Raw genomic sequence first — 27,582 nt, forward strand, 5'->3', positions numbered from 1 at the left:
CATCCAAGCACTCAAACACACGCCCACAATACACTCAAACACGTAAAATATACCTAAAACCATCTAGCACATACTGAAAATACCCAAATACACCGAAAGCACACTTATAGCATCCTGAGTACCATGGAACACTATCAAACACACTTAAAACACCCAGCATACTAAAATACATTTTAAAGAACGGCAAGATTACAAGGGAGACTTACCCAATAATTACGGCTTGGCTTCTCCTACACCTCTCCAATGGAAAGTATAAAACACACACACACACACACACACACACACACACACACACACACACACACACCGCGTAGTGTAGTGGTTAGCACTCTCGACTCACAATCGAGAGGGTCCGGGTTCGAGTCCTGGAGGCGGCGAGGCAAATGGACAAGCCTCTTAATGTGTAGCCTCTGTTCACCTAGCAGTAAATAGGTACGGGATGTAACTCGAGGGGTTGTGGCCTCGCTTTCCCGGTGTGTGGAGTGTGTTGTAGTCTCAGTCCTACCCGAAAATCGGTTTATGAGTTCTGAGCTCGCTCCGTAATGGGGAAGACTGGGTGGGTGACCAGAAGACGACCGTGGTGAATTACACACACACACACACACACACACACACACCTCCCACTTAACACGTAACACGGGTAGAAATAAAATGACATGTTAATAGCAATAGTAAATTTATTTCCATGGTCATATAATCTACAGCAGCGACACACACACACACACACACACACACACACACACACACACACACACACACACACACTCTCTCTCTCTCTGTTTCATATCAATAGCAAAACATCATACATATGTACACAGTTGCGGGTTTGTATGCATACAGCTGGTAAGAACGAAAAAAAAAAAGACTAACGTTAATCAATGAAAACCGGTAAGCTATCACAATATTAGCTAAAGATATTCATCACATTAATTATTATCTATGTATAAGTTTACACTTGACTCTCGTCTGAATACAAGTGTAAGTATTCATTGTTATATACGTACATTTTAAAAGATCTACTTATTTACTTCCTATTCTACCTTTCACTGATATGGAAGTAATAATTATCATGTGTAGCATTTTGTGCCTCATTAAATATCAAAGGTTTTAACGACTACCGTGTGTGTGTGTGTGTGTGTGTGTGTGTGTGTGTGTGTGTGTGTGTGTGTGTGTGTGTGTGTGTGTGTGTGTGTGTGTGTGTGTGTGTGTCAAACAGTAAGAAAACATATGTGGGTACACTTACACTCTGCATTTTTTATCAAATCATCGACTTACACTTTAGAGACACTTTAATCAAAACTTTTTACACACACACACACACACACACACACACACACACACACACACACACACACACACACACACACACACACACCTTCATATAATGCAGAACATCACAGTGACACATAATTCAACACACTAGAAAGTACAAATAAAAATTATCTACATTCTCTGATAGAAAATACAAACAAACCGTAAAATCACGCAAAAATAAATCTCAGAGTAAATTCCTCTTATAAAAATATTGGAGTATATCATGTATGTACACAGGTATCATCATTGTTATCGCTATTGTCATCAAAGGTAGTATTATTAACACATGCGACAAATCACTGTGAATGTAACAACAGAGCGCACACGAACAGATGGCGAGGAAAGTAACGTCAGCAGAGGCTACGCAAATACTGGAAGCGATTGTTGTATATATAAGCATGTTTTTCAGGATCATGGTATTTACTTCCCCACCAAGGGCCCGTATTTTGAAACGGTATTCTGTCATTCGGACTATTTTCAAATGCAACAGAATCAATTAATCAAGTTCTCACCGGCGTTTCATCTTTAGATGGTACAAAATTTCTCGTTAAACCGTCAACAGAATCACGGAAACACTCTTGAAAATCCTCATAATTTCAACTAAAAGTTTGTTAAAAGTGGTCGAGATGTATCGTTGAAACGTCTGAGAATACGAAACCCGGTGGAAGCCTCAATACAGTCCGTTCTAATGGTAAAGCTCTTTCAGATATCACACATTCTCATGCTCAGGAAGGACAGTCAGTACCCTACCGCCCAGTGAAAACCCTTGTAATTTGAGTGGGATGTGAATATCAATGGATACTCGTAGTTCAGCCAGCCACTCGACAGGCTACGCTATACTTGTGAGGTGTCGAGTATAGTGGCGCTGTATTGGGACATTGACGAGGCTGCCAAGAGATGCCTGCTGGTGGAGTGCACGGGCCAGCCACGCACTCACCCGACAGAAGCTGATTCGGAAGTTTTCGGATACTAAAGTACTCCTATAAGCACGAGGACTATAAAAAAACACAGAACATTCTTTCCCGTTCCGTGACGATTTGATGATGAATGAATGAAATAAATGAGATGATGGTGGTAATACGTAATGGTGGTAATGATGCGTACTGAATATGATGAGATGTATAGTAATATATACGCGACTATTAAAAACAAAGAATCTGATGTATGAGATATGACCTTGCCTCTTAAAAAAATAATAATAGCATAAGCCCAGAAAACAAACAGAAAACGAAATAGAATCGACAGGTAACGCATCCAGAACCAAAGTTAGTCATGATTATTTACTGTTCTTGATGCTCACTTGTTTAATTTTCTATTTCGTTTTCTTTGACAATCGTAATTATATATCAACTGAGAGCAAAGGAGATTCACATTTATTCCCTCTTTTTATATTTTTTTCATCATGCATGTATAGAAAATAGTTGAGAGAGAGAGAGAGAGAGAGAGAGAGAGAGAGAGAGAGAGAGAGAGAGAGAGAGAGAGAGAGAGGAGCATACACACGTACTTCATAGTCTCTTTTTAGTTTCATATAGTTTTTTTCTTTCACTCTTTCTATTTACAAATCTCGTACGTACTTCACTCTTCTTTGCACACTTTTCTCCCTTTCCTTGGTTCGGTACTACTTTTTTCCCCTCTCTCTACCTGTTACGCTATAAACATCCACTCCGTTTCACACTTGGCCGTTTTACTCGCACGTCCTGAGAGACACAGACACGGACACACATACTGGAGAACTTCGCAGTCTTCTTTTGAGTTGAATCTCTTTAAATCCTGAGCCCGTACTTTGAAACATTACTGGCTCTATTAACTATTTTCAGAGGCCACTGATATGATTTATGGGTGTTTCCATCTTGTTAAACTATCATCAGAATCGCAATAACACTCCTAAGAACCTTATTAACGTTCATTTAAGCGTGCAAATTGAGATAAAACGGTGAGACGTTTGAGAATGTGGTCCTCTCCTGTTACTTCCTGTCTTCTTCTCGTGGCGTGAAGAAACAAGCTTGTGATGCAGTACTTGAGCAGAAAGCAAGAGATTGTAAACCTTCCCTTTTGGAACCAAAGCTTCAATGATTAGATAACTCACTCGATCCTCTAATATAGAAGACATCAGCACTTAAAGCAGGCCATTACAGTGCAGACTCTTGCTGATTCTGAGACGTAAGAGATTCGTGTCATGATTTCCTGGTTCGTGCTATTGTCTCGTGTCTGCGTCATGTACCCTGGCTGCGGTGTGTTTAGGAAGTCCTGAATTTCGTGGCGCGTTCAGCACACTGGCAGGGCCTTGGGGTCATTCACCAACAAGGCCGCGGCAGTGTCCAGGTCCCCGTTACGGTGCTCGCCTTCTGTTTTAAAAGAGAGATGAGAATAAAGTCAGGATTATTGTTGCCTCATCGCCCCGTCAAGAAGAGCGTGTTTGTATAATAAAAAAGAAATGATCTAAGGAAGGAAAGACAGTATTTACTTATCATTACGTTTTTTTGTCTTGGGTTCGTTCCAGGGCTGCACTTGGTTGGTGATGAAGGCGACGTACACTGTGCAGGTGAGGAAGTAAACGCCGACTGTGATGAGGAACACTGTCCTCCACGCACTCAGGGTTTGCTGTGCCGGGGAGAGAGAGAAGTAGGATTGAATAACATATTTGACTTTAGTGCCGCAACAGTAAAGTCAAAAGGAAGAGCAGAGAGAGACGAGAGAGGAGAGGAAGAACAGTACACGCACACACACACACACACACACACACACACACACACACACACACACACACACACACACACAGTAAAGGACAACAAAAACAAACACACAAAACACAACAACAACAACAACAACAACAACAACAACAACAACCACAAAGCAACAACAAGAGTCGCTTCCCTCATGTCTCACACACAGCCAAACACTTACATTCCCTTCAGTGATGCTGCCGGTGATGACAGGAGCCAGGACACCCGCCAAGGAGCCCACAGTGTTCGTGATCCCAAGCAGCGTGCCGGCAAAGTTGGGGGCGAGTTCTTGGTGGGAGCACAGGAAGCCGCAGTTTGCGCTTCCACTGAGACCAACAGCGACGCACAGAACCATCATAGCCAGCGTTGTGTTGCAGTTAACGAAGCACATCAGCATCAGACCAACCATAGGGCCGTAAAGAGCTGTAGGGAGGGAGATTAAAGAGTTAGATTGCTTTTCACTCTTTCAGTACTGGGACATGTTTTTACTTTGAGATTTACTTATGATTAGATAATTTTGTTGACATTAGGAAGGGTATATGGAAGTTAGAAGATTAATGACCACTGTCTTCATTATACTAAACACCCCCCTTTGAGTTTCTGAAGCTATACAAAATTACCAAATAGTAAGCAGAATGGATATGAAAACGCGTCATGGTACTGAAGGGCTTAATGGAGAAAAATGGGTTTGAATTGGTTTATGGTTTTATGGAAATGATTTTTGAGTTGTTTTTGTAGAAAGGATAGATTTAAATGTCCTTTTTTGTGACTGAGAAGATGGAGCAAGAAAGAGAGAGGAGAGAAAAAAAGAGAGAGAGAGAAAAAAAAAACTCACTGAGATGCCATTCCCTCTAAAGATAAGGCCAGAAATCATAGGTAGAGGAAAATACAGAACCAGAAAAGGAATTCCAGGTTATCAGTAAAAAGGAATGATATATTATGAACACGAGAGAATAACATAACTTCCCATCCTACTCAAACAACACCCCAGCTAATCACCACCACCACCATCACTACTCACCCAGCGACATGGAAAGCCTGCGGATGGCAATGAGGGAGATCTTGTTGCCAGCAGTGAGGCGATCCATGAGAGAGCCCCACACGTAGCCCCACAGCCACATCACCAGGAAGGGCAGGGATGACATCAGGCCGTTCTGTGGGGAAGTGAAATGGTTAATGAGTGCTTTGGGTTGTTGAGTCAGGTTGGTGTAAGTGAAGAGCTGAAGTTGAATGCAGGAATTTGATATTTGAAGAGGAAGCAGGAAGAGGAGGAAGAAGAGGAGGAAGAGGAGGAGGAGGAGGAGGAGGAGGAGGAGGAGGAGGAGGAGGAAGAGGAGGAGGAGGAGGAGGAGGAGGAAAAAGATGAAAAGATAAAAAGAAAGAAAATAAAGATAAAAGTAAAAGAAAAGGAAAAAATAAACGAAAGAATGAGTTATATATATATATATATATATATATATATATATATATATATATATATATATATATATATATATATATATATATATATAACTTTAAACAATCGTAAAAAATTAGTCTAATTTTACACTCATCTTTATCAACAACTCATCAATTATTCCATACACTTACCAAAACATCCCATCTCTCAATGTCGTCACTTCTGTTCACCACCACACTACAAACAGAGCAGGCACAAATACCCTCCCTTTAACTCGCTCCTTTTAGTATCTACACCCCCTGTCACCTTCACTCTCCCTCACACCCACCTCGCTCATGTCAAAGTGCTGGATGTTCTTGAGGTACGTGGGGAGCTCGGTAAGGAGTGTGTAGAAGCCAAAGTCATAACCCAGAGCTCCGATCACCAGGGACCAGAAGGGCAAGGAGAGTACAATTTCCTTCTTCGGGAGAGGAATGACCTGCAAGAGAAGATGGTTAGCATTGTTTCGAGAAAGGATGGAGAGGTATAGTAAATGTTATGAAGTTTTTTTTGGTAGCACTGTGTTGCCTCATGAAGGGATTGGAGTAATGCAAGTGTGTGTAAATATATTTGAACTTTATAAATAGTTGACAAAGGTGTTTCTTTCTGTCTGTCTCACCTCGGCACTCTTGATATCTTTCTCGAAGGATTGAATGTGCATCAGTTCCTTGGTGGAGATTCTTGGGTGGATCTCGGGACGGTTGTGCACGAGCAGGAACCAGAAAAAGCCCCACACCACGCTCAGGGTCCCGAAGAGGTAGAAGGCAGAGGGCCAACCTTCCAGAAAGTCGGAGGAACAAAGCCAGCCGCCGATGGGAAGGCAAAGCACGGTACCGAGAGGGAAGCCTGACGGAGAAGTAACGAAAAGTTAGAACCATCGTCCTCTTCTGCATTATCTAACCTTCATGTGCCATGGTGATATTAATTTGCTTGTACTCTAGCTGTTGACCTTTATATTTATTTGATATGTGCATTCATTGTACCCACACTCTCTCGTGTTCTCCCTATCCTAGTCCAGGTCTCTCTCTCTCGCGTTCCCCCTACCGTTACTCTCTCGTATAATGAATGAGGGACTGACATTAACATTTTACATCTCTCTTCCTCTCTTCCTCAGTTATATGCCACATGAGGATTGCTATTCTGAAACTTTTTCTTCTCTTCCTCCTCCTGCTCTTACTCTTTACTTTTCTCCTCCATTACCACCTTCTCCTCCTCCTCTTTTTTTTTTTTTTTGCTATTTTCTCCCTTTCTCAGTCACATGTGAAAGCAGAAATTCTAGAAGCTCCCTTTCCTCCTCCTCCTCCTCCTCCTCCTCCTCCTTCTTCTCCTTTTCTTCCTCCTCTCCCTTGACCATCCATGAGAGAGAACAAGAAGTAACAAAATAAAAGAATAGGGAACAGAGAGAAGGATAAAAAATTGTAGTTAGTTATAGGTTTGTATTTCTAGAACAACTTTCCAACGCTTTCCCCTTCTCCTCCCCTTCCCTCCTTCCTTCCCCTCCGCCTATTCCCTCCTCCAGTATTGATGGGCGACACTCCAAGGCCTTCCAGGATAAACGAGGACTGACCTTGAGGCTAATGACGTCACAGGTTTTCCCTTCCCAGCTGTGCGACGTCAACAAGTAGTAGTAGGAGGAGGGAGAAGAAGGAGGAGGAGGAAGAGAAGGAGGAGGAGGAGGAGGAGGAGGAGGAGGAGGAAGAGGACATGGTCAAGCAAGACCTTTAGTACATTACGTCTACTACACTTACTTCCCTCCTTCAGCAAACCAGACTATATTATCCTTACTATTCCTCTTTCACGTGTGTTGTTTTGCTCACCTGAGTAAATGATGGTGTTGTACCTGCTCCTCTCCAGCGGCGGGACCCAGGTGGCGATCATGGAGTTGATGGCAGGGAACACCACGCCCTGCAAGGAGACACCGCCCGCCGTTCACTCACATATCCATGACACACAGATGAGTAGCACATTCAATGGTAATTAAAATGGCACTAAGGAAAGAATAGCAAGAATAACTAGATAAGTAATGCCTGGTGATATTGCGCATGTATGTTTTGCTATGTGCATGTTATCTATGTACGAAGCTTTGCTAAATATGCTAGAAATGTGACATTTTAAACACACACACACACACACACACACACACACACACACACACACACACACACACACACACACACACACACACACACACACACACACACACACACACACACACACACACACACACACACACACACACACAAACGGAACTGAATACACCTTCTCATTCGATCAGTGAAGTTAAGCAACGTTGGGTCTGGTTAGGATATGGATAGGTGACCACCTGGGAACGTCGAATAATACAGAAAGACACACACACACACGCACGCACACACACACACACACACACACACACACACACACACACACACACACACACACACACCACTAATTCCCAGCAAGTCTTGTCTTATGGTCATTACTAACACTAATGCCTTTCTTTTATACTCTTCTTTGGCTCACAGCACGTAAAACCAAACAACTACATGAGGAGGAACATCACAAATCATGGATCTGGCACACTAAACTACTGCCGCAACACTTTACTTCATCACCAGCGAAACGAATAACACCAGTACACCGGAGAGCATTGGGAGAGGATTCAGCGAGGTAATGTAACACGGCAACGCGCAACCGTAGAGTTTTTCACGGTTCTGCGCGCCACTTGCGTTACTCGTTAGTAAGGTAATGTGCTAAAGACGTATACATTTAAACATAGTAAATTAATGTATTGATTCATAGTGCCTAGTAAGGGATTTCAAATTGTAAATATTACTGGCCGGTGTTTCTTTTCTAAGTATATAATTCATTAGTATGCCTTGTCTTTTTTTTTTAAGTGAATATTTTTCCTACGAGTATAATGGGTATTCTGAATTGTTTACCCTTCCTCAACTGCCAAAAGATAATAAAGGAGGAAAAAAAAGTAATGATAAGGAAAAAAAAGAACATTTGCCGAGAGAGAGAGAGAGAGAGAGAGAGAGAGAGAGAGAGAGAGAGAGAGAGAGAGAGAGAGAGAGAGAGAGAGAGAGCAGATAATGAGGAAAAAGAGAAGCAGACAACGAAAAAAGGGAAAAGACAAAATCAGAGAGCTACAAAAAGAAAAAAAAACAACCAAAACAAAACAAGACAGAAAGAAAAGAAAAGGAAACACACACACACACACACACACACACACAAACATAATCAAATCAACAACCACTCCCCAGAAAAACTAAACTAAAACTAGAAAAAAGAAAAGAAAAGAAAGGAAAAATAAAAATAAAAGGAAACTCATTCAATCTCATCTGAAAAATCAAATTAACACAGCCAGGTAAGTCAATCTCACCTGAACTAAGCCGAGGAAGAATCTGACAGCAATAAGCAGTTCAGTGGAGGTTCTGGCGCTGATGGGAGTAATGAGTGTGAGTCCAGCGGAGAGCACAATGCCGCCGCCGAACACAAGCTTGCCTCCGAAGTACTCCGCAGCCCGACCTCCTGGGATGTTGGTGAAAGCGTACCCCCAGAAGAAGGAGCCTAAAATCAGGCCCTGGATCGTCTCGTCCCAGTCAAACTCTCCCTCCTGCAGGTTACAAGAAGTCGATTTGGTGGTGAGGTCTCGGTGTGTATGAAGAAGAGGAGAAGAAGAAGAAAAGAAGAAGAAGAAGAAGAAGAAGAAGAAGAAGAAGAAGAAGAAGAAGACCATGATAATAATAAGTGGAGCAAATATAAGAACAGGAATCAGAAAGACATTAAGAGAATAAGAACAAAAAATAAGACGAAGAGAACAATGAGAGCAACAGTAATAAGAAGAACAAGAGAATTTAAGAGAAAACAAGGAAAAAGAAGCATTGATATTAGAACAAGAAATCAAACATAAGTATAGAAGAAAGAAATGACAAGAATAGAAGAAACCAAACCCTTACAAATAAAATAAGGAGAAAAAAAAAAAGCAAGAAAGATGACGAATAACGACAAGAACCGAAACAATAAAAAAGAACAATAGAAAACAGGGAATAAAAGCAAAGTAAAACCAAAAAGAACTGAAAAACAAGAATAAGAAAAAACAAGAACAGAAAGAGGAAAAAAACAATAAAATATAAGATAACCTAATACAATCAAAATCATCATTATCACCACTAGCATCAAGAAGAAGATAAGAAGAAGAAGAAGAGACAAGAGAGAACAGAGAACAGAGAGCAGCTCAACACATGCATACTATCACCATCATCGTCACTAACACCAAGAAGGCAAGAAAAGAAAAGACAACAAAGAACAGAGAGGAGCAGCTCATCACATCCATACTACCACCATCTTCACCACTAACACAAAGAAGAAGACAAGAAGAAGAACAGACAACAGAGAACAGAGAACGGAGAGCAGCTCACCACAACAGCCTTCCCAGCGGTAGAATTAGTGCCGTGTCTGATGTCTGGGCATACATTAGATAGATCCTCAGGCTCGTCAGTGAAGTTTCCGTCCTCCCCGTGGCCGTGATGCGCTCTCGTGCCGACCATAGCCACAATAGCGATGGATAACACCACGCGCATTGCATACATGAGAGCAATGCCGAACAGAGCCAGCACAGCGAAAGTGTAGCGGACTTGCCAGCAGCTGTCCGCCACACGCTCCTTCACAGTGCCATCAGCTGAAGTGCAGAGAACGAACCACCGTCATCATGTGTGTAAATGAAAGTTTTATTGTACACGTATAGAGTAAGAAGATAGTGATGTTAATGATTAGTTAATCCTTTCTAATCTCATTCAAAATAATTCAAATCCTCTTTAGTCTCAGTCAAACACACCTGACCCCACTCAAACATACCCAATGCCACTCAAATCTTTCTTAATCCCACTCAGACACAACGCATCTAACTCCAAAAGGTTATTGACACCAACGAAAACGGAAACAGCAGAGAAATCGGGAGGAAGAAGTAAAGCATATGTGCATTATCCGTGAGTACCGTCCGTCACCACCACCACCCAGCTACTCACACAGCCACACACAAACAAGCACACAGTTCCTTAGGCCTCCCGTGTTTCCGAGTTCCCCCTGTGTATCTCCCTCTTCTCTCTTCACCCTCCCTTTCCCCAGATATGAGCTAGAGCAGTTCTTAGGGCCGTATTCAGAAACGCTCTCCTCTCTCATTACGACTATTTTCAAGAGCCACAGAGGTGATTAGCAGTGTTTTCAAGAGTATTTTTCCAGTAAATATTGTAGAAATCTTGCCAATCTGCTTCTACAACTATAGAAAAGGCTTAAAAATATCGTGTAAATTCAATTAAAGCCTTTTGAAATAATGGAGGTGACGCACAGAAATGGGAAAACGAGCTTGAACTAAAAGGGAATGCGGACTTTTGCGAGTGACTGTACCTTTCCTGGGCTGGCGAGGCTCCGCGATGGTCCCGTCAAAGTTGATAAGCAGAGACTTGGAATGCGTATCCGGTGCTGAGTCCTGTGGAGACTGTGCGCCGGCCGAGTCCATGCTGGGGGACATGATAGTGGTAGCAGCGTCTGTAGAACTAATGGTAGTGGTAATAGTACTTGTGGTTGTGGTTGTGCTTGTTGTAGCTAGTAGTAGTAGAGATGGTGGTCGAGGTTGTCAACTTATTGCTGTGAAAAGAAGAAAACGGACATGAATACTGTATAACTGGGTGTAAAGATGAATGGAGTGGTGGGGAAGGTGATGGTGGTGATGATGATAACAATAATGATGATATGATAACGATGATGATGCTTAAAACAATAACAATAACAACAACAGCAACAAAAGCACCACAACCAACACCCAAGAGATGACAACAACGACGACGACGACTACGAACACCACCACCATCACCACCACCAACACCAAAACATTGAACAACATTTCCTCCCCCTAACACTCACCCCCAGAACACCTCCCCCATTTTGTCATGTCTCCATCCACACCAGCAACACACGTGAGAAGAAAAATACCAAGAGAGAGAGAGAGAGAGAGAGAGAGAGAGAGAGAGAGAGAGTGTGTGTGTGTGTGTGTGTGTGTGTGGCAAGAATCCGGTACAAACCAGATATAACTAGACGGCTGGGGAGAGCGAGAGCAAGAGAGAGAGAGAGAGGGAGAGAGAAGGAAAGAGCGTGAGCGAGAGTAGAGAGAGAGAGAGAGAGAGAGAGAGAGAGAGAGAGAGAGAGAGAGAGAGAGAGAGAGAGAGAGAGAGAGAGAGAGAGGAGTGTGTGACGTTGCAAGATAGCGCGGAGCCCAGACTGAAAACAATTACTAGTCTGCTTTCACTTTCCTTCTTCTTCTCCTCCGCCACTCGTGTCCTAAATTACTGTCTCATTTTACTGATGCAAGAAACTACGCCACATTTCAAAGGTTCTGTAATATAATGAGTGTTTGTTTTGTCGATATCCACCACTGCTCTATCTCTCTCTCTCTCTCTCTCTCTCTCTCTCTCTCTCTCTCTCTCTGCTATATTTGTTTTGAGTGAAGGCCACAGGGCGTACCATGCTAAACATAATCGTTAGTTTTCTTCCTCCTCCTCCTTCTCCTTCTCCCCCTTCTTTTTTTCCTCCTCCTCCTCCTCCTCCACTTGTTCTCTCTCTCTCTCTATACTCCATAATTTCCTTTATTTCCATTTTTCCTCTTTCTACCGTATCATCTCTCTCTCTCTCTCTCTCTCTCTCATTACGTCAGCTGATCTCACTCAACACGTGTTTCTCAATGTGACATTCCCTACTCCTCTTTTTTTCTTATCTCTCCAACCTGCCCCTCCCTCACCCTCCACTCATTACTTGCCTATAACTCCTTACCACTGTCACCTCATCCCCCCCATCTCTCTCTCTCTCTCTCTCTCTCTCTCTCTCTCTCTCTCTCTCTCTCTCTCTCTCTCTCTCTCTCTCTCTCTGTGTGTGTGTGTGTGTGTGCATATTAGTGACAAGTTTAGGAAATTCTAACAATAAATCACCACATTTTTCCTCCTTGGTACAATTTAATGAGGAAGAGGAGGAGGAACGGATGTGGAGGGGGGGAGGAGGAGAAGGAAGAAGAAGAAGAAGACTAAGTGCTCTATGTTTATTTAATTTTATTGTAGTTATATATAATGACATACAGTCTGCGCCTTTGCAGTTTCCAAAGTTAGAAGTCTAAATGGGTAAATGTAATAGTCAAATGAAACGATGATTCAAGTATAGAGATTATGGTTTTCCTCCTCCTCCTCCTCCTCCTCCTCCTTCTTTTTACTTTCTTCAAGCTCAATAGTCAAATTTTTACGTGGACTCAAAGCGGATAAAGAAGACATGAACTGTTAATTTTAATGCGATTATTGTTAATTACTATTGATAATTTATCGGTGATGAATACTGACCGTGATGCCGAAATACAAAACATTAGAATCAAGAACTACGATTACATTATAACTAAAGCCACTAATGTCACAACGTAATGCTCATCGCTAGACCACAACGCACCGCCCTTCCCGGTAATGCGTAATGTAGGTTAAAGATAAAAGGACCAACCATATGTTTCCTCTGAACGATTCTCTCATTTGAAGTAAAACAAATGAACAGAGAGAAGCAACTTTATCTCTACGTTCATATTCCCAAGAACTTCTTATCTTGATCGACTTCCTTAAAAAAAACACACTTCTATTCATGCGGGAAGTCACCGTGTATGTGTGTTTGTGTGTGTGTGTGAAGGGAGGAGGTAAGTGGCGCAGCTGCTGTCAGTGTCATGTGTAGAGATGAGTTATTACGGCGACATGATGCCTCGAGGGTTAGTTAGCGTGTGGATGGGAGTGCGTGTGGATAACGTGGCGTGCAGATGGAATGGTGGGTAGACAGACTGGAGTGTGGATCGGTCAGCGTGTGAATGGCGAGGCGAGGAGCGAAGTGAGTGAGGTTGGAGGCGTCACTGATCAATAAACCACAGATGAACGAGTGTAGTACTCCGGGTGACCTTTGGCTGATGCTTGCGTTATGGCATCAATATCATGCTGCATGTTGTGCAGAGAAAGGAAGAGGAAGAAGAGGAGGAGGAGAAGGAGGAGAGCGAAGAGGACGTGAGGAGGAACAAAATATTAAAGGGGAACTTCAGAAGATTCCGAGATCGATATTATCAAGAGCGTCTGATTCCTTCGAGGAGGAGCTGCAATAAAAGTAAAAGAAGAGAAGTGGAAGGAGAAGAGGGGAAGAGATAACATGAAGGAGAAAGAAGAGTAGACCGCGAGAGATCGATAGTCTTCACAGAGTCTGATTCCTGGGACCGGAGAGGCCACGAACACAAGGAGAAGAAAACTAAACAAGGCAAAACTTTGAGACCACTTGGCACTGAGTCTCTAGCGCCGGTCCCTGAGTCGCCCCCGCCCGTCACATTGCTTACATACTCACGTAACGTTTACCTCGCTGTGTTCCTCGTTCAATTCATCCCAGGATTCAACACCAACAAATAATGGAATACGCTCACTGTTCAACCGTTTTGCCACTTGAATTTTTTTTTCGTAAGTTAAAGTGTTAGTAATATTCTATTCGATGAGATATGGGTTTTATTTAGGTTCTAGTTTTTATTTTGTTTCTTCATTAACTGTAATAAGCTTATAAAAGGCCATAGTACTACTTTTACTTATTGCTACTTCTACTACTACTATTACTACTACTACTACTACTACTACTAACTCTACTACAACAACTAGTACTACTACTACTACTACTACTACTACTAACTCTAGTACTACTACTACTACTACTACTACTACTACTACTACTACTAGTAGTCATATAGTATAGTACGCTACACGACTGAACTGTAGCGTGAAGGTAACGTACAAAACACTTGGTCATCGTACAAATGTGCACGTTTAGTTCAGTATTATGAAACAGGACATGAATATTGTTTTTAGCAACGGACAGTATTCCTACAGATTTAGCTTCATGTTTTGTTTATCTCTCAGTTTCTGTATTTAGTTATATTTCCTGTTTAGATGGTACGTGTTGTGGTGATTTGGATCTATTTTAGTCACGTGTTTGGCGACGATGTTTAGCAATGATTTGTTTACATATGGACAGTTCAAGGCTTCCCACAATGACTTTTATTTCCTTGGTTTTCTTTGAATTCTGTTTAAAGCTTCTTTTTGTAACCTTCCATCGTCTACATTATGTTGATTTCCTTCTCTTTGTTTCTCTGCTTTACTTCTGGCAAAGGAAGGCGTCTGGGAGCGTCTTTTTTACATATTAGCTCCACATAGTTGGTCTTTCTTTTCCTTATTTTTTTGTGAATTTCCAGTTACTTTTCTCTCTTCACTGCTCTTTACTAGAAAGTCGATTATTTTGCATTTCTCACTTGAACTTTGGCAAAGAAGAAGTTTAGCAAGTAACTTTCTTCTCAACACTTTAAATAAAAATTCCCTTTCCATGAATCTTCCCTTTTTACTTCTTGCATGTATTTCTAGGCAATAATTTCTTAGGTTGTGTCAGTTGCCTGCTATCATCACCTCAATTATCACTTTCCGCAAGTCTTTCCCTAATCCTTCTTACACCAATTCCTGAGCTATATATTTTTTTATCCTTCGTCGTTGTTGTTCGCCTTTTATCCGTTCAGTGTTCACTTTCCATTAGTCTTTCGCTTTTCCTTTTCACACAAATACCTGAATAATCACGTTTCCTTTATCACTGTTGCTTGTTTTCTAGTCCCTCACATTATACGCTACGATGCTTTGCTTTTCCCACCTTATTCTTTTAAGTTTGTTCCTATCACGTTACTTTCTATTTTATATTTTGCTCCTGCCACCTCACGCTCCTCACTATTGCTTTGCTTCTTTTGATGCAGAGAATGTTTTAGCAACAACTTGGTTCTCGTCACCGTAAATAATTATCCACATTGCCAAGGCCTTTGTAATGGACAGGCCAGAGGGACACACAGGCCACATGTCACCGCCGCTTGCCATCTTTCCTTTTATAATGTTCAGGAAGGTAAACATAGCGGGGGCGACGACCTGAGGAAGGTGGAAGAGCGACGCCGGCATAAAAGAAAGAAGGGAAATAAGGAAGCACTTAGGAATCTTTCTTAGAACGCTCGAGAGGAGTCAAAAGAGAAGCAGAATTCAAGCACGTGCTATTCTATCTGCTACCTGAGAGTTTTGTTTGCCGATGGGAGGCTGTTGACGGGTACTAGAGAGTGTAAAGAGTATCAAAGACTATTAAGTAAATGTTAAGGGAATCGTGGAGTGTCACGATGATATATTAGAAGTTCGAGAATCATTTAAAAGTATTTGGCAGCTTTAAAAAGTATTTGAATATTCCTAAGAGGTAGTATATGAACTAAAAAATCTTTAAATAGTATTATATAGCTTTATGATCCATCCAGAAAGTGTTGAAAATAAGAAATCAAACTCAAGAATCATGAAATAGAATTGAACACGATAGTAAGAATCAGGACGAATTAATAGAGTCCAGGAGCTTTCAAACAGTGTTAGGAAGACGATCGGAGGTTGCTAAGAGGCATTCAGAAGTTCGAGAGACATTCAAGAGACTAGACTTAGAAAGAATCTGGAAGTATGAGAGTGGCATCAGTGGTCACTAACAAGGGACACGTGGCACTAGGGAGCGTTGCGAGGGACTTATGAGTAATTAGAGACCTAAGAAAAGAGTCACGTGTGTGTTGGAAAGGTGTCAGCGGACGAAGGTAAGGCGTAGCACGGGGACAGCGTGGGTACTACAGAAGGTGTGTGCAAAGTCACGTGTGAACCTCTCCTCTCATCCCATCTCTCGGTCTTATGGTCCTCGCTGGTGAAAAAAAAGCACGCGTTTTCTCGCTAACATCTCTCTCTCTCTCTCTCTCTCTCTCTCTCTCTCTCTCTCTCACACACACACACACACACACACACACACACACACACACACACACACACACAAGGATATATAAATAGGTAGGTAGATGGATAGATAGATAGATAGATAGATAGATAGATAGATAGATAGATAGACAGACAGACAGACAGACAGACAGACAGACAGACAGAGAGACCGACAGAAATACAAATAGATAGGTAGATAGATAAATAGATACATCATACATAAACCACGAGTCTGCAAAAAAATAATGAAGAAAACTGAAATCTATCAAAATTTCCTGAAAATTCAGAGAGAGAGAGAGAGAGAGAGAGAGAGAGAGAGAGAGAGAGAGAGAGAGAGAGAGAGAGAGAGAGAGAGAGTGAGTGTTTTTGTGTCGGGGGCGGAGTCACGTTGTTGGCATCAATTTTGTGTTTGTGTGCGTCGGAATGATTCAGGAAGGTGTGTGTGTGTGTGTGTGTGTGTGTGTGTGTGTGTGTGCCTATTTACACCACCACTCTTTGCCACGATGTTCTGGGCTCGTCGTCAGTGGTTGGAAGCGAAGGGCAAAAACGTGGGCGACTTAACCGGTTCTGTTTTGATCGCGGCGAACTGTCACTAGGAAACGTGAAAAACTTAGGACATTTGTATCTTCAAAAGGCGAGGAAATCGATAAGTTAATGACCCTTTCTGAATGAACCTTCCCCTTTTTATTTTTCAAGTATAAGCAATATACTTCAAAGATAAGGAAAAACGCGATGATTCTTCTTTCTTCTTTTTTTGGGACGGGTAATTAGAGATTATTAACTCTTTCTGTACTGGGACGCATTTATAGAATGAGTTTGGGTATGATTAGATGATTTTATTTACATTACGAAGGGTTTATGGAAGTCAGAACATTAATAGCCACAGTCTTCACTAATTTAATCATCACATAAGTTTCTGATGCTGCATAAAATCACTAAATACTGAATGAATATGAAAAACGCGTTATAGCATTAAAGAATATCAAAAGTTTGTAAATGCGTACATATCTACAAAATGTGAGAAAGATCTTTTATTTTTCTTATCCATGATATATTACTCTTTAGGGCGAAGATAAAAGTTTATATTTGTGTCTTGAAAAAGACGATAGAGACAATTGCTTTTCTAGACAAGAGACGTACATTTGTGGACATAAAAAAATTAAAACTCGTATCTTCAAAAGGTGAGGAAAGTAATGACAGTTTTCTTGACTCTAGCTAATGCACTTCAAGGAAAAAATAACCTTTTATCTTAAAAAAAGGCGATAGAAATCCTGGTTCTTTTATCAGTGCACTTCAGAACATTAAAAGGTTGATATATTTATATCTTGAAAAGACGAAGAAGATAACGACCTTTTTTTATTTCTTACTATCGCTAATGCACTTCAAGGGGAAAAAATACTCGTTCTTATCACGGAAAGGCAAAAGAGGCAATATATTTTTTGTTGATATAACCAACACACTTTCGGACAATAAAAATTCAGCTGTTCTTATCTCTAAAAAGCGTAAAACTAATCATGCCTTTTTTGTAAACATAACTAATAAACTTAAGAGAGAAATTTCTTGTACCAGCGGCCTTTGTAAATCTGGTCTCTTATCACTTCAGGACAAGAAAGTCACAAGTAATCTTATCTTGAAGAAAAAAATGGTCCGTTGTTGCTTCTGGAGCGTATGGAAGAAGGAAGAAATTGAAGTAGGACTGTGGTATTTACTATTACAACCACCAGAGGAAGGCATTAGTAGTGTACATAGTCAGCTTAACTCCCTCAATACTGCAACACATCTTTTTATCTTGAGATTTGTGTACGATTGGACCATTTTATGGACATTAGGAAGCGTCTATGGAGGTCAAAATATTAGTGATCACAGTCTTCACTATCTTAATTTCCCACATGAGTTTCTGAAGCTGTATGAAATCACTAAATATGTAATAAGGAATATGAATATGGAAACGCATCATGATACTGAAGGGGTTAAGCCGAAGAGTGTGAAGTAAAGCGTCTCTTCGTCTAGACTTCTTGAATTGGAAGGCAAGAAGCACGTCCGTCCTTGTCAATTATTCAAGGTGAAGACCGCACGCATGCAGGATGATCTAAGGAAACTGAATGCTGAAGAGGAAGGACAGTGAGTGAATCAAGCAAGCAATGTAATGGAGTTGCGAGGGATTTATGAAATATGTTTGCTTTCGTGTCCTGAAGTAAGTGAGGACGTGGCTTGCAGTGGGCATCTGCACCCGGATGCCTCTCTATATATATATCTGACGTCCTTGAAAAGTGCATGAACCGCGAGTGAGGCGTGGTAGTAGTTGGCATGTCATGGAGACGCTGGTGACGGCAGGTGGGGTCTATAATCTGATGACCATTAATTTTGGCTCCTCTAATGAAGTATAATCACATACCTATCTAATTCTAACGTATAAACTTGACTTATCTTAACCTTAACTGAATTTAGATGTAACTTAACTTGTTCTTATATGACTAAAAGATTAACATTATTTGTAGTACTTCACAGGAATTTTCACAGAAGTTTTGTTTTTAACCAGGCCTTTCACGCATTCTAGCCCCCCCACACCTAGCCTAAGTAAAATCCTACGAACTATTTCACACGATTCGAAGCATTATTTTGAAGGAGGGGATTTCAAACGTATAACTTCAGGTGTCTGTATTAAAAAACTGTCCACTTTCTATTACAACGGAAAGCTGCCTAGCGCGGAAGGAGCCTAACTCCACCTAACCTGGCTCTATATGTTCCCAGCTAAGAAGAGTATGAACCACGGGATGAGGAGGAGAAAGGGAGGTCTTAAAGTGGAATGCATGACGTGGTGGTGGTGGTGGTGGTGGTGGTGGAGGAGGTGCAGGCGTTCCCATTACTTTAAACGCTGCGTCGCTGCACCATCACCACCACCACCACCACCACCACCATATGTAAGGACAAACACAAGGACGTAAGCCAAATATTCCCACCAGGTGACTAATGTGTGACTGAACTACACAAACTGGCAATGAGTAAGTGAGTGGCTGGAGCGAAACACACGAATTAAGACCGTCTCTCCGTGTTTAGACGGAAAATAATCGAGTACTATTATTGAACGACTGGAAATTAACCCCTTCAATACTGGGACATATTTTTACCTTGAGATTTATGTACCATTAGACCATTTCATTGACATTAGGAAGGGTCTATAGAGGTCAAAAGATAAATGGCCACAGTCTTCACTATTTCAATCCCCCACATCAGTTTCTGAAGTTGTATAAAATTACGAAATAGGAAACAGAATGAATATGGAAACGGGTCATGGTACTCAATAGGTTAAATGTCTATCACCAAACTCTTTCATTTCTCTCGTTTATTTCTACAGGAAGGTTCGTGCAATGGTCTCGTTTATTTTTTCATCTGATTATAATTCCTTCCCAAAAAATTATCTATATTATTTGAAAGCGAACATCAAAATAAACAAAGCAAAGAATCATAATGAAACTTTTAGTTTTCACGTTCATTTCTACAGGAAGTTTTGTGGAATGACCTCGTTTATCATAATCTATCAGATTATAGCCCCGGACAGATTCTCTTTGTTATCTCAGAGCAAACGCAAACGTAAACAAGGCATGCTAATTATCATTTCCCACCACCAGCAGGAGCCACATTCTCGCCCCTATCAATAAACGCCTTGCTCTCTTACCACGACAATCTTTTAAGGCCACAGAGACAATCACCCGGATTTTTATGACAGTTTTGCCTTTAAATCAACTAGAAATCTTGTCAATCATAAAAATATCCTTAAAAACACGGCTATCTTCAATTGCAACCTTTGGAAAGCAGTGATGGTGGGAGAGCGAAGTGTTTCCGAATACGGCGTAGTCTGACCCAAGCGTGGAAGTGTTTTATCTCAAGCACTCTTAACCTGTCCTAGTGGATGGCACTCGGTTTCTTTTTAGGGTATTTTCATGGTTCCATTGATGCGTTAACAGTACGGTATCCATGCGGGAAAAAAAAAATCAATATTTCTAACCTCTTTAGCACAATGCCGCGTTTTCATATTAATTTTGGTCACTATTTGGTGATTTTATACAGCTTCAGAAACTTATGTGGGGATTAAAATAGTAAAGACTCTGTCCATTAATCTTCTGACCTCTGTAGGTTCTTCCTAATGCAAATAAAATAATCTAATGCTACCTAAAAATCATGGTCAAAATGAGTCTCAGTTCTGAAGGGGTCAAAGATGTTTTCGTGGTTCCGTTGCTGAGTTAACGATACACCATCAATACCGAATGAACATACATATTTCTGGAGATAATTTCATGGTTCTAATGATATTTATACTTTAATGATACTCCTACACCATTAGTAAAGAAAAACATATATATGAATTCTTAACTAATAGTGTGTGTAGTGTTTTGAAAATTGTCACCTCCGTAAACAATTTTTTTTTTCTATTTTCGGATATCGAGACTAGAAACTGATCTTCTTACTTATCATATCAAGGCTGAGGCAAACTAAAGACAACCCAAATGATTAAACAGATAAATATAATAAAACAGACACACAATGAGGTAAATAAACAAATATATAAACAAGTAAGCAAGTAAAACAAAATACCTTGCACGGAATCACAACTCACACACAAGAACATCCATACAATTAATCTTTCCACGCTACATTAAACGCACAAGAGACTTCAAGTACAAATAGAAGAGACTCAGACAGAAGAAAAGAAAAACTAACAAGCAGAGGAATGTTAAAGTGATGAGGAGCAGGTGGGAGGAGGATGCTGGAGACGGATCTACTCGTACCCTGCAAGAGAGGAGGAGGAAGAACGACATAAAGGTTTGTGAATGCACTGAGGGAGCGGGAGAAATCAGAGGGACGTTGCTTGATCCCCTGTGGCGCCATCTAACTGGAGAAGCTGGAGGTAAGGGGAGGAGGAGAAGAAGAAAAAGAAGAGGAAGAGGAAGAAGAAGAAGGAGAGGAAGAAGAAGAAGAAGAAGAAGAAGAAGAAGAAGAAGAAGAAGAAGAAGAAGAAGAAGAAGAAAGAAGAAGAAGAAGAAGAAGGAAGGGAAGAAGAGGAAGAAGTATAAATTAAATTAAATTAAGAGAAAGAAGAGGAGGAAGCAAAACGAAAAAAAAAAAATAAAGAAAGAAACAAATAAATAAATAAAGAAGAACAAAGAAACAAGTATATAAGAGAAAGAGAAGGAAAGAAAGAAAATAGTAAATGAATAAAGAAGAAGAAGAGGAAAGAAAAAAGAAAAAGAAAGAAAGGCAAGAGAGAAAAGGTTAAGTAAGTGAGCGGATGTGTGTGTGAATGCCAGACGATGAATGAATGAATGAGTGAGTGAGTGAATGAATGAGGGCATGATGAGTGTACTACGTTGTGTGGTGCGGTGGACGAGTGGCGCTGAATGGCGATGTGGGGCAAACAGTACCAAGGATCTGAGAGACGAGAAGGAACCAGTGTCGTATTCTCAAACACCTCTGCGCTTCACCTACACTCTTTCAAGTCTTTCATTAAGTTTACACGAGTTTTTAAGGTGTTTCTGCGGTTCTAGAGGCAGAGTGACAAGATTTCCACATTATCAACTGGAGAAACACTCTTGAAACCACGTTAATCATCTCTGTGGCCTTGGAAAGTAGTCGTGGTGAGAGAGCAAAGCGTTTCTGAATACGGACCAGTGTCGAATCCATTTGTTAGTCTTGATTTAATCTTTTAAACACGGTACTTAATCACACATGTCCCTTTCCTTTCCTTCTTTCGTATTCCTCTCTCTCCTTTTCTCTTAATATTTGAAATTCATCCATTACTTTCTTTGTTTCCTCGATATATTAATTCTCAAACTACATGCACCTCGTCTTGTTGTTTCCTCCGCGCCCAATAAACGAGTCAAGTGTGTGGGGAGGAATGCACAAGGAGACACAGGGAAGCTGCCACGTGTAGGCTGCTTAGTATCCTGACCAACCACTTCATTGACTACCTGATGGATGAGTGCAGCGGTTCCATAATGACTTCGCTGGGGTGCACTCAGATGAACGTCTCCTAGAGTAAATGTACCTCGCTCCCCGTTTGTCTTTGTCTGTCTCTGTCTCTGTCCTTGTCTGTCTGTCTGTCTCTCTCTCTCTCTCTCTCCTTTTCGCTTTAATGACGCTGACCTTTACATTTTGCTTATTGAGAGACAGATCGATAGATAAATAGACAGACAGACAGACAGATAGATAGATAGTGGATAGATAGATAGATAGATAGATAGATAGATAGATAGATAGATAGATAGATAGATAGATAGAGAGAGAGAGAGAGAGAGAGAGAGAGAGAGAGAGAGAGAGAGAGAGAGAGAGAAATAGACAGAGCGAGCGAGAGAGAAAGAGACCACCTTGATAAGAGACAAATAACAGGAATTCATAAAGTATCTGGAACTATGCGTGGTTTGGTGTTCGTGTTTTCACTACCGCTGCAGCTTTAAGACGTCTATCTATACCTCCACCACCCTGCCTGTCTCTATTCCGCGTGCCTGGCGGGTCAATGTCTGCAGGGTGTTGCCAGGGTAAGTGACAGAGACCTACCCCTCCCTGCACCCTTCCCCTTCCCTTCCCCCTGCCTGTCCTCTCCCTCATGTGCTCAGAGGAGGAAGGAATGAAGACTGAATGTGAATGTGATTGAAAGAATTTGTGTAGTGAGAGAGAGAGAGAGAGAGAGAGAGAGAGAGAGAGAGAGAGAGAGAGAGAGAGAGAGAGAATAGAATAGAGCGCACTATATTGGAAAAGCAAAGAAAAGTAAGAGGAAGAACTAATAAGAGAGTAAACAGAAAACGATACATTTACCCTCCTCCTCCTCCTCCTCCTCCTCCTCCTCCTCCTCCTCCTCCTCCTCCTCCTTCCCTTCCCTCGCCAAAAACAGGTTTACTACAGTCACGCTCCCTCGATCACTACACCTGCAGGATCTTAAACGCCGAGGAGGGAAGGATTATGAAGATTATTTACATATGCCACGAGTTTGTCACTTACTTGGGCTGAGAACATTGCCACTTTGCCTTTGTTTATTCTGCACTGATGGGACAAGAGAGGTGATGTTGTGGTGTGGTGAGGTGTGGTGAGATGATGTTGTGGTGAGTTGTGGTGTGGTGTGGTGTGGTGTGGTGTGCTGAGGTGTGGCAAGGTTGTGGTGAGGTGTGGCGTGGTGTGGTGAGGTGTGGTAAGATTGTGGTGTGGTGTGGTGATGTGTGGTAAGGTTGTGGTAAGGTTTTGGTGTGATGTGGGGTGGTGTGGTGAGATGTGGTAAGGGTGTGGTGTGGTGTGGTGTGGTGAGGTGTGGTAAGGTTGTGGTGAGGTGTTATGTGGTGCGGTATGATGAGATTGTTGTGTGGTGTGGTGAGGCTGTGGTGTGGTGAGGTAAGGTTGGGTGTGGTGAAGTAAGGCTGTGGTGTGGTGAGGCTGTGGTGAGGCTGTGGTGAGGTGTGTTGAGGTATGTTAAGATTGTGGTAAGGTGTGGAGGTTGCACATGTGATGAGGTCTGATGTGGTATGGTGCGGTGAGGTGAGGCTGTGGTGAGGTGTGGTGTGGTGTGGTCTTGTGTGTGTGGAAGAGAGAAAAACCACATTGAACGTTTACGAATGCACTGAAGGAAGATAAAAATATAAAAGAAAGACACGTAGACGGTGTAAGCTGATAAGGAAGAAGAAGAAGCAAAAGAGAAAATTATCGTAAATGTTCATGAATACAGCGAAGGAATTATTAGGATCAATTACTACTATTAGAGGCTCAGATGTTCAAATGTGTAATTGGAGATAAGATGCAGCCTTCATTACTAGCCTCTTCAGTACCTTGACGTATTTTCACATTCATTATGGTTATTATCTGGTGATTTTATACAGTTTCAGAAACTTATGTGGGGGTTAAAATAATGAAGACTGTGGCCGTTAATCTTCTGACCTCCATAGACCCTTCCTAATGCAAATAAAATAATTTACTCCCAACCAAAAGTGAAGTGGTTAATTGCATTTCATCCCCCCTTCTTCCCCCCTCTCTCTCCTTCTCTCAACATCAACAGTCACACCTCTTACATATCTTCATCCGTCTCTTTTTGCATTACATTTCTTGCGTCCATTTCTACTCCTTGCTTCCCTCCACCACAAGTGTTCGTAATCACGGTTATAGCTCATCTGAACGACTTTAATTGGTACGCAAGTGTTAATCAGGTTTTAATATCCAGCTATTATATGCATGAAAAACTGGAAATATAAAATCATCACGGAAGAGAGAGAGAGAGAGAGAGAGAGAGAGAGAGAGAGAGAGAGAGAGAGAGTAATTAACGTACATAATATTACAAGAATGCACTGTGACGTAAAGGAACTAAGATAAGATAAAAACAAGGATAAGATAACGCAAGCATAATACGAGCACACTTCCTCTTCCTCGCCACAACATCACGACGTCACAAACTTCCAGCGGTGAGCGTGTGTCACTCTAAAAACTTAATAGGATTTCACACTACACGGCTGACGACTCTGAAAACTTGACTCTCCTAACCCTTTTCTGCGCTCTCCTGCACCTCTAGCTGTCTAATGCCCTTGCCCCCTTGCCCTCCTGCCTACACAGTCCCTTCATCAGCGCATTTCCTTTCACCCTGACATTCCCTTGACCGTTCCACAACCCCAGCATAGCACTCCACCACTCCGTCTCAGCTTCTACGTCTTCATAGTCTCCACGCAGTCTTCTCTCCTTCCGCTCACAGTGCCCGGGTGAATGCATTACCTCACTCACTCTTAGCCAAGCAGCTGCGAAGGGACAGCTGCAATGCACGGCGCTGCTCACTAAGATAGTAATTTCATAGCCGCAGTCAACTCTATTGTTACTTTTATAACTGCCTGGCGTTCTTCAGACGTTTTTGTATTTTTTGTGGATATTTTTTGTGGATGTTAATGATAGGTGATGGATTTTTAAGTGTTTTGGAATTTGTTATTTTGTAGTTTTATGGTATTTTTGTGGATTGTTTGGAGTGATTTCATGTTTATTCGCCGCCATATCTACTGGTAACTCACTAAGGCACTTTCTGTCTTCATGAATATGGGAAGAAGACTAAAGGGAAGGAGCAAATGCGTAAAAAAGATATAAGAAAAGTCTACTGAGGGAAAGGAAAGGCACGATTAGAAAAGGAAAAAAGCTATGCTAAAAGAAAACAGAGGAATAAGAAGCTACGTAGGCTGAAGGAATGAATGAAAGTCTCACAAAACAAAAAGAAATGCACGATAAACGGGAAAAAGACCCACAAACGGATGAAAAAAGCTTAATTTTGCAATAATACTCACTAAACCCACAAAAAAATGAAACAATAGCACCACACTAGAAGCACGAAACGCACCCATAACAAAATTGCCACCTTAACCTTGTCCTCGATCCAGCAGACACTGACCATGCACAAATACTTTCACTGCAACCCATGGACGCTACACAGCCTTGCCACCCAGCGCACTCACACCACGCCAAGGTACACTAACTCATCAACAGTACCTGCGCCTCTCATCCAACCTCACGTAGCTGGTACTCGTAAAGGTGTGCTAGTGAAAGACAAGGACGCGACCACGCAACTGCAACTAAGCATTCATTAAGGGACTTGTTGCTATCATATCTGCTTCTTGGTACGTGTGTGTGTGTGTGTGTGTGTGTGTGTGTGTGTTTTTTTTTTTTTGGTTGTAATTTGTGTGTGTTTTAGTCTGTGTGTGTTTTCATTAGTGTGTTTAGAATGGATATTTTTTTATCGCGTTTCTGCCTCTGTGCATATCTGTACTGGCTGAAGTACAGACTCTCTCTCTCTCTCTCTCTCTCTCTTATAGTCGGAAAATCTGTACGTTGTAACTGGATAAGCAAGGGATTTTTCTTCACGTGTGGCCTTGCGTCATAACTGGTGGCTTAAAGTACACACACACACACACACACACACACACACACACACCGCATAGTGTAATGGTTAGCAGGCTCGATTCACAATCGAGAGGGCCGGGTTCGAGTCCCGGGGCGGCGAGGCAAATGGGCAAGCCTCTTAATGTGTGGCCTCTGTTCACCTAGCAGTAAATAGATACGGGATGTAACTCGAGGGGTTGTGGCCTCGCTTTCCCGGTGTGTGGAGTGTGTTGTGGTCTCAGTCCTACCCGAAGATCGGTCTATGAGCTCTGAGCTCGCTCCGTAATTGGGAAGACTGGCTGGGTGACCAGCAGACGACCGAGGTGAATTACACACGCACACACTAACGGTCAATAGATTGCCAAACACCACACACATCTACATAGTTACGTGCTGCATGAGGTGACTTAAGATATAACTAGAACACAGGATACACAAACTACAAGAGAGCGTGAAGGAGATAGACAAAAACCCACTCGCTTATAAGAAAAAAAAAAAGACTGTTAAACTGAGAAGAGGAGGAAAGGAGGGAAAGTAAAAGAAGAATTTGCGTCCAAGGTAGAATAACCCAGAAATACATCTGTGGGGGAGAGAGAGAGAGAGAGAGAGAGAGAGAGAGAGAGAGAGAGAGAGAGAGAGAGAGAGAGAGAAGGGAATGCAGACGCCAGACGAGAGAGGAAGTACTGAAAAAGGAAGAGAAGAATACTTGCCTGAAAGTTAAATAAGCCAGAGAGAGAGAGAGAGAGAGAGAGAGAGAGAGAGAGAGAGAGAGAGAGAGAGTGGCCCGGTTAAAGGGAAATCAGTGGTGAACATCAACAAGTGTGGCAGTGCAGTCAGGTGGTGGCACTAACTAAAGTTGTGGGAGTGACGCAGCTCGCACACTCCTGCTGCGTCGCTCACTGCTCAGCACTCCCTCTCCCGCATCTACTCCTATAGCACAACCCCGTACTCCTAAACGCGATGCTCATACGTCACACTTATTACAACTATCACGAAGCAGACTAGTTGCGTCCCCAGTGGTGTCTTTCCCTTATTATTATCTACAATCCCTGTTAAACTATCAAAACAAGCATGGAAGCACAATAAAGACAATTAACTTCCACTATAGCCAGCTAACAGTAGTGGAGATAGGAAATGTTTAGGAGTAAGGAGATAAAAATACTGACACACGAGGCGCCAAGTGACATCCCTGGGGAGGCTAAGTGTACAGGAGGTGTTGCGTTACCTGATGAACGCAGAGTTCCTTGAGTTAAGAAGAGAGTACAATGCTGAGCCGCGTGGCCTCAGCACGTGGGGAAGAGTGCGGGGCGCGCGTCTGCTCTCCGCCGCGTCCTGAGATAAACAGAGGCACTGCGATGGCGGGTGTGGCAGCTGCACT

The 27,582-nt window shown here is 41.9% G+C and overlaps 1 protein-coding gene across 1 annotated transcript; it reads right to left on the reverse strand.

Annotated features, from left to right (window-relative positions):
* Positions 1–1,309: 1,309 nt before the first annotated feature.
* On the reverse strand, positions 1,310–27,582 carry LOC123513814 (sialin-like). The gene is made up of 11 exons (XM_045271179.1): positions 27,430–27,582; positions 10,864–11,103; positions 9,879–10,138; positions 8,840–9,073; positions 7,293–7,380; positions 6,095–6,321; positions 5,765–5,914; positions 5,059–5,191; positions 4,219–4,460; positions 3,789–3,915; positions 1,310–3,659 (listed from the first exon to the last, which is right to left on the reverse strand). The coding sequence occupies exons 2-11, from the start codon at positions 10,985–10,987 to the stop codon at positions 3,580–3,582; spliced, it is 1,665 nt and encodes a 554-aa protein (XP_045127114.1). The 5' UTR covers positions 10,988–11,103; positions 27,430–27,582; the 3' UTR covers positions 1,310–3,579.

Source organism: Portunus trituberculatus, chromosome 37 (assembly GCF_017591435.1).
Source record: "Portunus trituberculatus isolate SZX2019 chromosome 37, ASM1759143v1, whole genome shotgun sequence".
In the NCBI taxonomy this organism is placed as follows: domain Eukaryota; kingdom Metazoa; phylum Arthropoda; class Malacostraca; order Decapoda; family Portunidae; genus Portunus; species Portunus trituberculatus.